The following is a 14,064-nucleotide window of genomic DNA, read 5'->3' on the forward strand; positions in this document are numbered from 1 at the left end:
CCCAGAACTGGTTGAAATCCTTTGCACTAACAATGAAAAAGGATACTGAAAGCAAATTAACAGTGCAAATTCTAAAGGCCATGTTTAAATTAAATAATAATAATAATGAAAATAAAATCTCTTAAGAGCTTAAGCAGAATAATTTTCACCTAAAGATAAATGTTATTCACTAAAAGCAAATATTTAGTTATAGTTTGTAGAATTATATGCATTTAAAAGGAATAAAATTGTAGATGTAATAAAAATTATTTGCAAAACCTAATAAAAGTTATGAACATCAATCTGAAAAAAGTCTTTGTATCTAGCGATATACTCGAATGTACTGAACAGCATCAAGCCTGTAAATATAAATCTCTTCTGAATTCTCTGTGACCATTCCATTCTCAACCTCTTTCCTTTTGTGTGCTACAATTTTTAAGTATTCTTTCAACACTTTCAATAGGACGTGCCCCCTGGTGGAAATGTTCGCAAACCTCTGTAAGGATATCTCCTTAAACCAGCACAAAGGTTTGGACTTTTTGCTTTAAAGATGGCAAACTGAATACATTTGCTTAATACTTACTTCCTCCTCCATATACACATCAGTAAAGTAACTGCTTAAAAAAAAAAATTTAAAGACATAAATCCATAGAGACACATTGACAAGAAAAAGTAACAAACAAGAAAAGTCAACTAAATTTTGGAAACTGAACAGGTGATAACTGACTTTGCACAACAGAAAAAACTGAAACCCAACTGTAGAAGGGAAAAGCTGTAACAAGTGAATTTGGGTTATTTTAGGTTAGAGGACCTGGAAAAGGTTACTCACTTGGAAATATTTCTGAGAGAAAGTAAACTTTAAAAAAAAAAAAAATCCAAAACCCAAACCTCATAAAGTACAGCCAGATGAGTTCCTCTTTTTTGCCTACAGAAGATTTACAACCTAGGGTGGTTTGCAGAATAGTAAGGGAAGCATGAGAACATCTGAAACACCAAGAAATTTGAAGCAAGGGATGAATAGGAAATGTCTTAGCAAAAACAAGGGAACTAATTCTAGGGAACATAATCTAATTTAAGACTCCTAGCCTGTTCCTAGAATATGAGATTAGAAGATTCTCTTATAGGATGATGATTAACCCCAAAGGTGCTGATATTTGAAGACTGCTCAATAAGAACAATCAGCTTGCCAGTTAAATCTCTAAAGCAGATTCAGTCAAAAGCCTTGCTTATGAACATAGAATTTAACCTTGATTAATTTGATTAGCAAGACTCATCAGATATTTGAAAAAAAAAATTCAACATTAATACCAGAGGCACAGGTGGTATGGCGGGGAAGAGAAAGGAGAAAAGAGGTAAATGGGTACACAGATAGAAAAACCTTGATAGAAAAAACAAACACCACATAACACTGCACCCATGAAACAAGAACAGTATGTTATAACAAAGGAACATTCAAAGAACAAAAAAGAAATTTCTGAAACTAAAAATCATTATCAGGAGGAAAACTAAAAAATTCACAAGTACGTGGAAACTTAACCAATAAAAATCAATGCATCAAGGAAGAAATTTCAAAGGTATTTAAAAATCCTTTAGATTAAAAAAATAAATAAAAACCCAACATATCAAAACATACAGAATGCAATAAATAGATGGTAACAGTGACATTTATAAATACAAATGCCTACATTAAAAAGTAAAGATCCCACTGGGCATAGTGGCACATGCCTGTAACCCCAGCGGCTAGGGAGGCACCAAGTAACTCAGTGAGACCCTGTCTCTAAATAAAATACAAAACAGGGCTGGGGATGTGGCTCAGTGGTTAATTAACACTGGGTTCAATCCCCAGTACCCCAAAAATAAAGATCTCAAACCAGTATTGGTGTTTGGACCTAGAATGTTCTCCAAAGTCTTAAATGTTAAAGACTAGATCAACAGCCTGTGACATTACTGAGTGGAAACATTAGAAGGTGAAACCCATTGGAAGTAAGTTACATCACTGGGAACATGACCTTGAAGGCATTCCCTGCCATTTCCTCTTTTTTTTTTTTTTTTTTAATATTTTTTAGTTGTTGGTGGATCTTTATTTATTTTACGGCACTTAGAATCAAACCCAGTGCCTCACACATGCCAGACAAGTGTTCCACCACTGAGCTATAATCCCAGACTCCTTCTCTTCTTCTTTTTGTTTCCCAACCACCATGAGATCAGCAGCTTTGCTCCACCATGATTGTTCTTCCTCATTACAGACCCAAGAGGACAGGGCCAAGCAACTACCTTTATAAGTTTAATTTTTTTGTAACAGTAACAGAAAATCAACAGAGAGGAAATCCTCAATATGCTAAGAGACATGGAAAAATCCAGTTGTCATCACACACATCACACATCACACATATCTACATTAATAGATATCTGTGTACCCATATTCATAGTAGCATTATTCACAATAACCAAAAGTAGAAACAAAATGTGTCCATCAATGTACAAATGGATAAGCAATATGTAGTATATACATTCACAAAAATATTATTCAACCTTAAATATGAATGAACCTTGAAAATCTGCTAAGGGAAAATGCTCCAGACTTAAAAGAACAATTATTATATGAGGTATCTTAGAACACTCAAATTCATAAAATAGAATGGTGGTTATCAGAAGCTGGGGGGAAGGGGAATGGGAGTTATTTAATGGGTACGGAGTTTTAATGTGAAATAATGAAAGAGTTTTGGAGATAGATAGTGTTTATGGCTGACCAACAACGTTAATGTACTTAATGCCACTGAATTGTATACTTAAAAATGGTTTAAATGGTAAACTGTATGTTGTGTATGTTTTACTACACAGGAAGGGAAGGAAGAAGGAAATAAGGTTAGTTACTGGGCTACTATAATAGGGTATCAATTTCAAAATATTTGACAGAACTAGGTTGGCAAAAATAGTCACTCTGTTCAGATTTGTACTGCCCATGTTAAAAACACACATCTTTCTCATGGTAACAATTCAATCCTAACTGGTTATCCTACAGATACAAATAAACAAGTATAAAATGATATATACAGTTTTACATGCACACATAATCACACACTCAGGGTATTCACTGCATCACTGCTTTTAACTATAAAAAAAACTGAGAACAATCCAAAAGCCTATCACAGTAAGGAACTGACTAAGTAAAATATGGTACAACATAATATAATGCTATGCACTAAAAAAATGAGACAACAAGAGAAAATAAAAAAGAGTACCACCATTTGAGTAGATGTAGATGGGCAGTAATGCATAAATCTACAGTTGTGAACGCACAGAATACCTAGAATGACTAGTAAGATACTGGTAACAGTGATACCTCCAAAGAGGCTAGCTGAATGTTAATAAACATTGTGAAGGAAAGACATCTACTTTTCAGTAAATAGCCTATAAATTTTGCAAATTCGAGGCCAGCCTCAGCAACATAGGAAGGCCCTAAACAATTTAACAAGACCCTGCCTCAAAAATAAAAAAGGCTGGGCTGGGGTTGTAGCTCGTGGTAGAGCACTTGCCTAGCATTCCTGAGGCACTGATTCTCAGCACCACACATAAATGAATAAATAAAAAATAAAGGACCATCAACAATTAAAAAAAAAACAAAGGATGGGGTTGGCACAGTGGTAAGGCGTCCCTTGATTCAATCCTCAGTATGGGGACGGGGCAGCCATTTGTAAATGTTCTCATAAATAATCTTTCTTCCACATCACTTTTCTCAAGAGGGTGGGAGGGTAATTTGGTGCCTAAAAGCTCTTATCACTCACTTTCCTTTGAATTTAGTTTAAAAAAATATACCACTAAGGTAGAATTTTCCTTAGAATACTCTGTGAGATAATAAAAGTTCATTAGGGAAAAAAAATTCTCAAAATCAAATAGTTTGGGAATCATAATATTAAAAAATTAATGGGATTTTTTTTTTGGGGGGGGACAAATACTGGGATAGAATCCAGGGGCTCTCTACCCCTGAGCTACATCCAAAAACTATGCCCCAATTTGTTTTTTTGTGTGTGTGGTTTTTTTTTGAGACAAGGTCTTACTAAGTTGCCCAAGCTGGTCTAGAACTTGTGACCCTCCTGCCTTAGCCTTGAAATTCACTGGAATTATAGGGATATACCACCATGCCCAAATTGGATATTTTTTATTATTATTATTATTATTATTATTACTATTACAGCACTTCTCAGGACATTCAGTATGCAAATGTGCATCTGACTTTTCTAGTAAAAGGAAAACAGTATATAGTGATCTACAAACTTCCTAGATTGTTTTATCAACTTTGCTTTAATTACCATTCTTTCCTCTCAACCTTGACATCAAATCAGCTATCAAGTCCTATCAGGCTCTGATCTTGTCTTCTCTAAGCCTATAGTCATTACCCTAATTCATGATTCTTATCCTTTTATGTTCCCCTTTCCAATATATATATATATATATATATATATATATACACAAAATATATTAATACCTAATTTAACATTAAAAACAGCTTTAAAAGTTCTTGTTTTGGCAATACAACAATGAAATATTAAAAGATGGCAGAACAGGAGGAAAAAAGAAGAAACACAGAAGAAAAAAGAAAAAAAAAATGCTAAACCTAAGTCTAAACATTGAAGACTACACTAAATATAAATGGCCAAAACACCAACTGAAAGAAATTATCAGAATGGATTAAAAAGGAAGTTTTTCTATACTGTAAAAAAAAAATTAATTTAATTATTATATACTCAGCAAAAAAAAGTAAAAGGGATGGAAAAATATACACACCATGCATACACATATATGTACTTGACAATAAAAGCTTTAAAACACATGAAGTAAAAACTGATAGGAAAGAAGGGGAAAATGGCCATAATTACAATCATATCTGGAGATATCACTCTTCTCTCAATATTATCAGACAAGTAAACAGGAATCTATAAGGATACAGAAGAACTGAACACCACCATCAACCAAATGGATATATAACATTTATAGAAAGTTCTACTCAGTAACAGCAAAATACACATTCCTCTCAAGTGGTTCACATGGCAAGACAGACCATATCCTGGATCATAAATTTAAATATATTTTTAAAGAACTGAAAGCACACTTTATATTCCTTGACCAAAATCAATTAAACTAAAAATTAGTAGCAAAAAATCTCTAAACACTTAGAAATTAAACAATATTATCTTAACTAAGGATGGTAAACTTATTCCATAAACAGAAAGTAACTATTTTAGGTTTCATAGGCCACATATGGTCTCTATTGCATTTTTTTCTCACAGCCCATTAAATGTTCTCCCCCCACACACACCAAAAAAAAAAAAAAGCTTGCATTTGTGTGTTTGTGTGTGTGCGCACGAGCACACACACACACACACACACCAACAATCAAAAGTTTAAAAACACCCAGGTAAGAGCCAGATGTGGCTGAAAGGCCATAGTTTGAGCACCTTAATTCTAAATAATTAATGAGACAACAAAAAAGTCTCACAGGACATTAGTAAAATATGTTAAACCGGGACTGGGATCGTGGCTCAGCAGTAGAGTGCTCACCTAGCATATGCGAGGCCCTCGGTTCGATCCTCAGCACCAAATAAAAATAAATAAATAAATAAATAAATAAATAGATAGATAGATAGATAAATAAATAAAGGTGTTGTGTCCAACTACAATTGAAAAATAAATATTTTAATATATATATATATTAAGCTGAAAATGATAATATAACATTACCAAAATGGTGTGGCATACTGATTAAGCAGTGCTTTAGAGTAAAGTTTATAGCACTAAAATACTTATATTAGAAACCACAAAAAAAAAATGCATAAAGTAAACCCAGAACAAGTAGAAGGAAGACATAATCAGTAAAACTACAGTTGAGTATTAAAAGATCAGCAAGATCAATACACTTCTAGACTAAGACTTCTCAACCCTACCAGTATTGAAGCTTTGGGGATAGATAATTCTCTATTGTGGGGGGCTGTCCTGTACACTAGGTTGTTTAGCAATATTGCTGCCTTTTATCCATTAGATACTAAAAATACTTACCATCCCAGATATGATGAAAAGTCTCTCAATATAATGCTAAATGTCCCCTGTGAGGATGAAATGGACACCTGACCATTTGAAAACTGTTCTTGGTAAAGATTTTGAATTTGTTGTTAAAGTCTTTTGAAAAAAAAAGGAATCTTCTGGTCCTGATGATTTTATTGGTTAATTCTACCAAACATTTAAAGAAGTAATACAAACTCTATTCTATATCTTCAGAAAATTTAACTCATTTTATGAGTTAAACAAATTACTAGCAAATCAAATCCAACCATATATGAAAATCATACCATGACCAAGTGTGGTTCACCCAGAGAGGGAAAATCATTGACTATAATTCACCACATTAACAGACTAAAGAAAAATTACAAGATCATATCAATAGATGCAGAAAAAAATCTGTTAACAATATTCAGTATTCCTGATTAAAAAAAAAAAAAGTTTACAAATTAGAAATGTCCTATATTTGGTAGAGGGCAATCATTTTAAAAAACTAGAATTACCACCACATTTAATAGTAAAACACAAAATGATTTCTCTAGAAGATCAATCACAAGGCAAGGATGCCCACTTTCACTATTCCTACTCAATACTGTATTACAAGTCCTATCTAGCACAGTAAGGAAAGAAAGAGAAATAAAGACATACATATTGAAAAAGAATAATTTATAAAATACATTTTTGACTATATAGAAAATCCAACAGAATCTATCCCTCAAAAGGGTACAGAACAAATGAGTTTGGCAAGGGTGCCAGATACAGGTTAATTTTAAATAAACATAATAAAAAGTGTAAATATGTCTGCACTTTAAAAAAATCAAAAGAATGGGCTGGGGTTGTGGCTCAGTGGTAGAGTTTGCCTGGCAGGTATGAGGCACTGGGTTCAATTCTCAGCACTACATGTAAATAAATAAATAAATAAATGTCCACCGACAACTAAAAATAATCTTAAAAAAAAAAAAAAGAAGTCCTAAATACAAAGTTATACTGCATGTACAGATTGAAAGACAAATACAGTTAAGATGCTAATTCTCCCTCAACTTATTCATGTATATATTTAGCACAATTCCAATCAAAATCCACCATAATTTTTTGTGGATATAAACATGTTAGAATAGCCAAAACAAATTGTGAAAAAAATAAATTATAGAACTCATATTACCCAAATTTAAGAAACACTATAAAGCTACTATAATCTAAACAGGGTGGTATTAGCAAAGGGACAGACACATAGATCAAAGAAACAAAATAAATGGTATACAAATCAAACCATACAAACATAGCCAATTCATTTACTTGTTAACAATTTTAATCAGATATAATTCACATATCATACAATTCACCTATTTAAAATGCAAAATTCAACAGTTCTTAGTATATACATAGGGTTGTGCAACTATCACCCCACATCTATATTTACATTTTCATTATACCTTAAAAATCTCCATTCCCATTAGTAGTCTCCATTCTTCTCCACAAGTCCTAAGCAACCACGAATCTATCTTATATTTTATAAATTTAACTATTTTAAACATCTCATGCAAATGGAATAATATACATAAACTTTTTAACAGGCTTCTTTTATTTACCATAATGTTTTTAATGGCACTTTTTTAAATTTTTATTTTGTGGTACTGAAGATCCAACCCAGGGCCTTGTACATTGGAGGCAAACTTCTAACAACTGAGCTATATCCCCACCTCACCCCCAAGGCACTTTTTTTTTTAAACTGGTAAGATTCTATTTATGGATATATGGCATTTCATTTGTCTTTTCTATTCCAACCATCGAAGTGGGGTATTCTCATGTGGTTTTGATTACCAATTCATTTTTAACAAAGGTGCAAAGTCAATTCAATGGAAAAAAGATAGTATTTTCAATAGTGTTGTGAGCATTCACATGCAAGAAAAATGAATCTTGACTTAAACCTCATACCTCATACAAAAATTAACATAAAATATGGGAGAAAATATTTAACTACCTTTGGCAAAGAGTTCTTAGATATGCCACCAAATACATGATTAATAAAAGAAAAAAGTAATAAACTGAAACTTCAAAATTAAAAACTTCTGCTCACGAAAGAAAATGAAAAGATACAGCGTGGAAGAAAATATTTGCAAATCATATATTCAACAAAGGACTTATATCCAGAATATATAAAGAATTCTAAAAACTAACAGTAAGAAACCATAGAACCCAATTTTGAAAACTGCAAAAGACATGAACAGGGGATACACATACAGCCTATAAGTGTGTGATTCAATGCTCAACATTATTAGGGAAATGCAAATTAAAACTATTTTGCACTATTCAAATGGCTAAGATTTTTTAAATGGACAATAACAAGTACCAGTAAGGATGTAAACCTACTAGAATTCTCATACATTACTATGGAGATGTAAAAATCACACAGCCACGTTGGAAAATAGTTTGGTAGATTTCTTAAAAACTAAACATATATTTACTTTATGATCTAGCAATCCCATTCACAGTATTTACCATCAACAATGAAAATTGATGTTCACACAAAAGCTTATACATGATGACAGCAGCTCTACTCATAACTGTCCCAAAACTGAAGCAACCCAAATGTCCTTTAACAGGTGAACAGAAAACCTGTATGACACATGCATGTAATGTATATTCATATAAAAGGAATGAACTTTTGAGCTGGGGTTGTGGCTCAGTGGTAGCACATGTAAGGCACTGGGTTTGATCCTTAGCACCACATAAATAAATAAATAAAAAGGAACGAACTTTTGATACACAGAGCAATTTGGGTGAGGCATTACTAAGTGAAAGAATTCATTCTCCAAAGAGACTTTTGAATCCATTAACAACAATAGATGGAACAAACCTGTAGTTGTTAAGCCTTAGAAATGGAAGTAGGGTATAATCACAGATGGGCAGCATGAGGGAATTTCTGGTGTGATCTAATGTTCTAACTGGTATAGCCTGATCTGTATCTGACTGTGGTGATGGTTAAACAAATCAGTATGTGTCATAACTCACAGAATATAATAGAGATCAATTTCATCATATGAGACCTTAAAAATTGTTTTAAAGCTTTTTTAAAAAAATGGCTATATTATTAAATGGCAAAATATAAGATATAAGCACAAAGAGTAGGGACGCTGAGCTTGCCTTCTTTCTCTTAAAAATCTGAATTTGTGTGGTGTTCTGAGAGCCCATGTCACCCAGGAAATGAATCACCCCTTTGTTCAGCATAGTCAGACCATATAATCTTACCCATTCATTTATCAGTTAACAGCCTGGTTGGTTATCAGATCAAATGTCAGAGTATGGCTGCAGTACTTGTGTTCAAGTAACCCTTATTTTACCTAATAATGGCCCTAAAACAGAAGTGTAGTAATGCTGGCAATTTGGAAATGCCAACGGAAACACCATACGCTTCCTTTAAATATAAAGGTGAAAGTTCTCAACTTAAATAAAAGGGAAAAAAATAAAGTGTGCTTTGGTTCCCAACATCTAATTCGTAAAATTGTGGAGAAAAGGAAATCCATGTTCAAATCACAAAAGTTACAATCACAGTGCATAAAAAGTGTTTAGTTAACACAGAAAAAGCATTAAATTATAAGATTCCATGGTTTCAGGCTTCTACTGGGAGTCTTGGACTATACCCTCATGGGTATGGAAACTATATACCTTTTCTTAATAAATATGAAGTACAAAAGCATACTTTTAATAATATTTTCTTGTTATTATAAAATTACATAAAACTGTGTGAATAAAACAACTTAGAATTTATTTGTCAAATTAATTCTCAGGCATATAAATATGTATTCTAAAAATTATTTTAGATAGCTATTGATAAAAAAGTCATCATGTTTGGTTAATACCCAAAACCACATTTAACTATTGGAAAGTGATTTACTAAAAATGTTTCTCTACTCAAGAGCTCTATTCCATTGTATTAAAAGTCTTCCATTTTTCATGTTTTAAGTTGTATATTATTCTAAAAGTTTCTTCACTTAAATTTGAAAATCAAAGTGAACAAACTTTAATAGGTTATGAACAGATTTCCTATCAACAGAGCTGTTCCAGTAAATAAAGCCTTGTCTATTAAGAAAGGTCTCTAAGAAAGAATTATGCCCACTGTCTTTCCTCTAATATACATGACTTATTTTAATGTAGTAAAGCCAAAAGATTTATCATTGACAGAAATTATATATAGGCCTAACAATGAGAATCTGATTAGTGTCACAAAAGATCAAAATATATATCAATTATAAACTTATAGGAGTTGATTTGCAATTAGAGTCTCTAAATATAGTTCACAAAATTTCTCAGACTAAATGAGTTCTCTAACTAGTACCCACCCATGTATAAGTGAAATAATTTCAGCTTTAGAAACGCAGCTGTTTTTTTATCCAGTATGACCTCATTTATACAGAAGGATCCTCACGAAAATTTATTTTCAAACATACATTTAACTAGAAGGTTGGAAAGCAGGTAGGGGTAAAATCACAACAACAATTTAAATATGTTATTTTAGAAATAAGAACACAGACTAGAAATTAAATAAACCTAATTTTAAAATACAATGAAGCTAGATCCAAGCTAACCCATCTAATTACAAAATTGGGCATAGGTATTTATACATCAACAAATACTATTGTAGATAAACAAAACTAAGGCTACCTTTATAAAATGAGGCAAGGAACTCAAGCCACTTGAAAAGGGTAAAGGGTTGGTTAGGTGATAGTTCTTTTCCACACCTAGTCTTTTCTATAAGATGAAAATATGATTTCTTCCAAAACAAAAAGCATCTTTAAAGAACTGTCAACTTGTGTAAATAGACTTTCTCTTAGTTCACTGAGCAAAAAGTAAATTACTTCTGGGTACCAAGTATTAAAAGCAGAAGTAAATCTATGAAACCAACTAAAACAAACCAATTATAAAGAACAAAATTCTCCCAATTCTTATGCCTTCCCAACTTATGTCTACAAAACCATCTGTACTGACTTTTATACTTGGTAATTTCTGAAAACATGCCATTGTGGGTGATATTTCCAACCCAGACTGTTCCATTCTCCAGCTCATTCTCAAATGTTGGTTCAACTCAAACTACCTGCAACTCAACAAAAATCACAAAAAGCCTAGACTACTAAGTCATGGAAGGTATTTGTGACCACAATCCATCAGCTTTGCAATTTGTGAACCAATACATATACAACAAAGAAACAACATTTATAAGTGGTACCTACGTTCTTTCCGGTGTTCAACTAAACCTACAGCCTGCTTTGCTGAGCATTTTGCAAACCAGTTGTCCCCAAGTAAAACAGTGACTTCATTAGTATGAACAAGTTTTCCTGGCATGAAGGCAAAAGGGCCAAATGGTACCTATTGTTTAAAAAAGAAAAGAAAAAGGCAAAAGAATTAAAGCACTAAAACATACACTTTATGAAACACTTAGCATTAAGAGTCCTCAGTATTATTGAACTCTCTTTTTAACTATACACTGGGAGAAATAAAATGCCAACTTCACAGAAATGTAACATTTTATATTAAAACTTCACCAGGAAAATCTATAGAAAATTACTTTAAGCTAATAATGTTAAAATATAAATATAAATCCATATCATATTTACACATCACTCTTTAAACATTGCGCTTAGAGAAAGTGTGGCCTCTGAGCATTTATACTTTTCATTAATTCTTAAATCTACATGAAATTACTAAGAGTAACGAAATATTATCAATGAAGAATATTCTTGGTTTAAAAAAAAACTGAAAATTATTTCCAATAACAGTCATTTTTGCAAAGCAGGGAGGAAAATAGCTTTAATGAATCTTCCTAGCTATATTACAATATATTTGGGCTAGTATAACAAAAAACCTTCAAGAAACAGAGTACTCATATGGTAAAAGGTTCTAATCCAGGGCTCTCAACAGGTCACTATATCACTATGAGGATCATTAAAACAAAAATTATCAGCACCTTTTTCTAATGGAAAAAAGTCAATGTTCTAACATTTAATTCTACGAATTACAAAATATTACAGCCTGTGCGATATTACTGTTGTAATTCCAGTTTTTTATTTAGTAAGTTTGCACAAGAAATGTCAAATTCTGTGCTAATATTTATGTCACTATAATGAAATACATACACACACACACACACACACACACACACACACACACGAAAAAATTTACCAACTATTACTACAATTACTGTAATGTTATAAAGTATAACAAAACCTTCCTTGCAATGGTAGTTATCTCTGATACAGTCCATCAATTTGTCAATTTGTACACATACAGCAAAAAAAAATATTTTACACAATTGATGTTTACAAGAAACAATGTATTGCTTTAAAAGAAACACACTAAACATACCATGATATTATAAGACAACTTATCAGGTAAAGTACTGAGTCTTTCTTGAAGGGCATTATAGTCATTATCTACCTTCTTCCTGTTGACAAAAAAGACCAAATACTAAATGAATGAACAGATTAACAATTCTTCCACTCTATGTATCATAAGACAAACTAATTAAAAACCTAATCTTATCTATTTGTGTACAATGAATCATCTGTCATGTATAACTGATTAGAAAATAAATTTTAAAAAATTTTTTAAAACACCTAATTTTAGCCATTTACAGAGTAAACTTTTTTTTAATTTTTAGAATTTTTTTTCTACAAAGTTTAGGAATAGCATTATCCCACCATATATTTATTAAAGAATTAAGATTCTCCAGGAATTTTGGCTTTTAGAAGTAGAATACTCACATCTTTACAATTAGTGTTTCCTAACGTAGAAGTCCACTCTGACTAAATAAAATGTAGAAATAAGGTAAAGAGGTGGGCTTCATGTTTGGAAGGAAACAGGGGCTCAAAGGGAAGAAAGAAATTTAATAAAGTTTTTGAGTGAATAAACACTGAGAAATGGAAATCATGAACTCAAATTTGATCAGATGCTTGGTCCTAAACTTTAGGCTGAAAAATGTGGTGTCATCAACTCTTCAATTACTCATATTAATGTGATTAAGGTGAGAGAAAAATCAACCAAGGGGCAGAAGAAATTAGGCAAAGGTAATACAAAAAGCTTTTCAATTTGGCTTTGCAATCTGTTTCATGTTTTATCAAAGCAGAGGTACCAGCCGGGCATGGTGATCTACGCATGCTACTTGGGAGGCTGAAGCATGAAGATCACAAGTTTGAGGTCATCCTAGGCAATTTAGTAAGACTCTCTGTCAAAATTAAAAAAAAAAAAAAAAAAAGGTTTGGATGTAGCTCAGTAGTAGAGTGCTTGCTTAGCATGTCAGCATGTACATCTCTAATACAGGGGTAGGGGTAAGAGGGACAGAGCTATCAAATACATTAATTTCAAAGAATCAAAAAATATAATTCTATCAGGGTCACATTTTCATGCTGTGGGCTCTACCCAGTTCTTAGACATGGAATACCAAGCACCAGCCTATGCTGAGATGCCCATTTTCAAACTATCTCTGGAGATTTGATTTCCTAAGGGTTCCCTGTTAGGATATAGGCTGCAAGCAAAACCAGGGCACTAAATTTTTTTTTAAGCAAAAGGGCATTATCAATTCTAAAACGTTGCAAAAACCAACTCAGCAAATAACTTAAATGTACATGTATATATAGTCAAATTAGGATAAATGCACCATAATTAATTACTCTATATAATCAAAATGTCTACACTATAAACATCATGGAACTGGTTTCAGTTTATTCCTTAGCTGCTCTATAGCAATAATAGCATAATTAATAAAAGTTACCTCATTTAGTCTTAAGATCTCAGGAATTTCACATATATATTGATATTTATCCTGAAAGTATTCTTATAGTAAATGTCACTTACCATTTTTCTGTTACAGAAGAAAAAGTAGAAGAAAAATGGAGACAAACAGATCTCCTACACAACGGTGAGATGAGTACTGATTCTAACCTAGGTCTTTTGACCTGTATTCTTGTTGTTATTTTCTTTTTAGATATACATGACATAGACTTCAATTTGACATAATTAAAAAACATGGACTGTATC

The 14,064-nt window shown here is 32.2% G+C and overlaps 1 protein-coding gene across 3 annotated transcripts in view; it reads right to left on the bottom strand.

The window, feature by feature from the left end:
* The window catches only part of Uri1 (URI1 prefoldin like chaperone), a 66,758-nt gene that overhangs the window by 14,380 nt on the left and 38,314 nt on the right, over positions 1-14,064 (bottom strand). For 2 of the 3 annotated variants that reach the window (XM_076838344.2, XM_076838346.2), the window contains 2 exons: positions 12,394-12,472; positions 11,262-11,397 (listed from right to left, as the gene is read on the bottom strand). In XM_076838344.2, coding sequence (XP_076694459.1) covers positions 11,262-11,397; positions 12,394-12,472 — 215 coding nt within the window. The remainder of the gene's footprint in view (positions 1-11,261; positions 11,398-12,393; positions 12,473-14,064) is intronic. The other variant, XM_076838345.2, reaches the window with a different exon arrangement.

This window comes from Callospermophilus lateralis, chromosome 18 (genome assembly GCF_048772815.1).
Source record: "Callospermophilus lateralis isolate mCalLat2 chromosome 18, mCalLat2.hap1, whole genome shotgun sequence".
NCBI lineage: Eukaryota > Metazoa > Chordata > Mammalia > Rodentia > Sciuridae > Callospermophilus > Callospermophilus lateralis.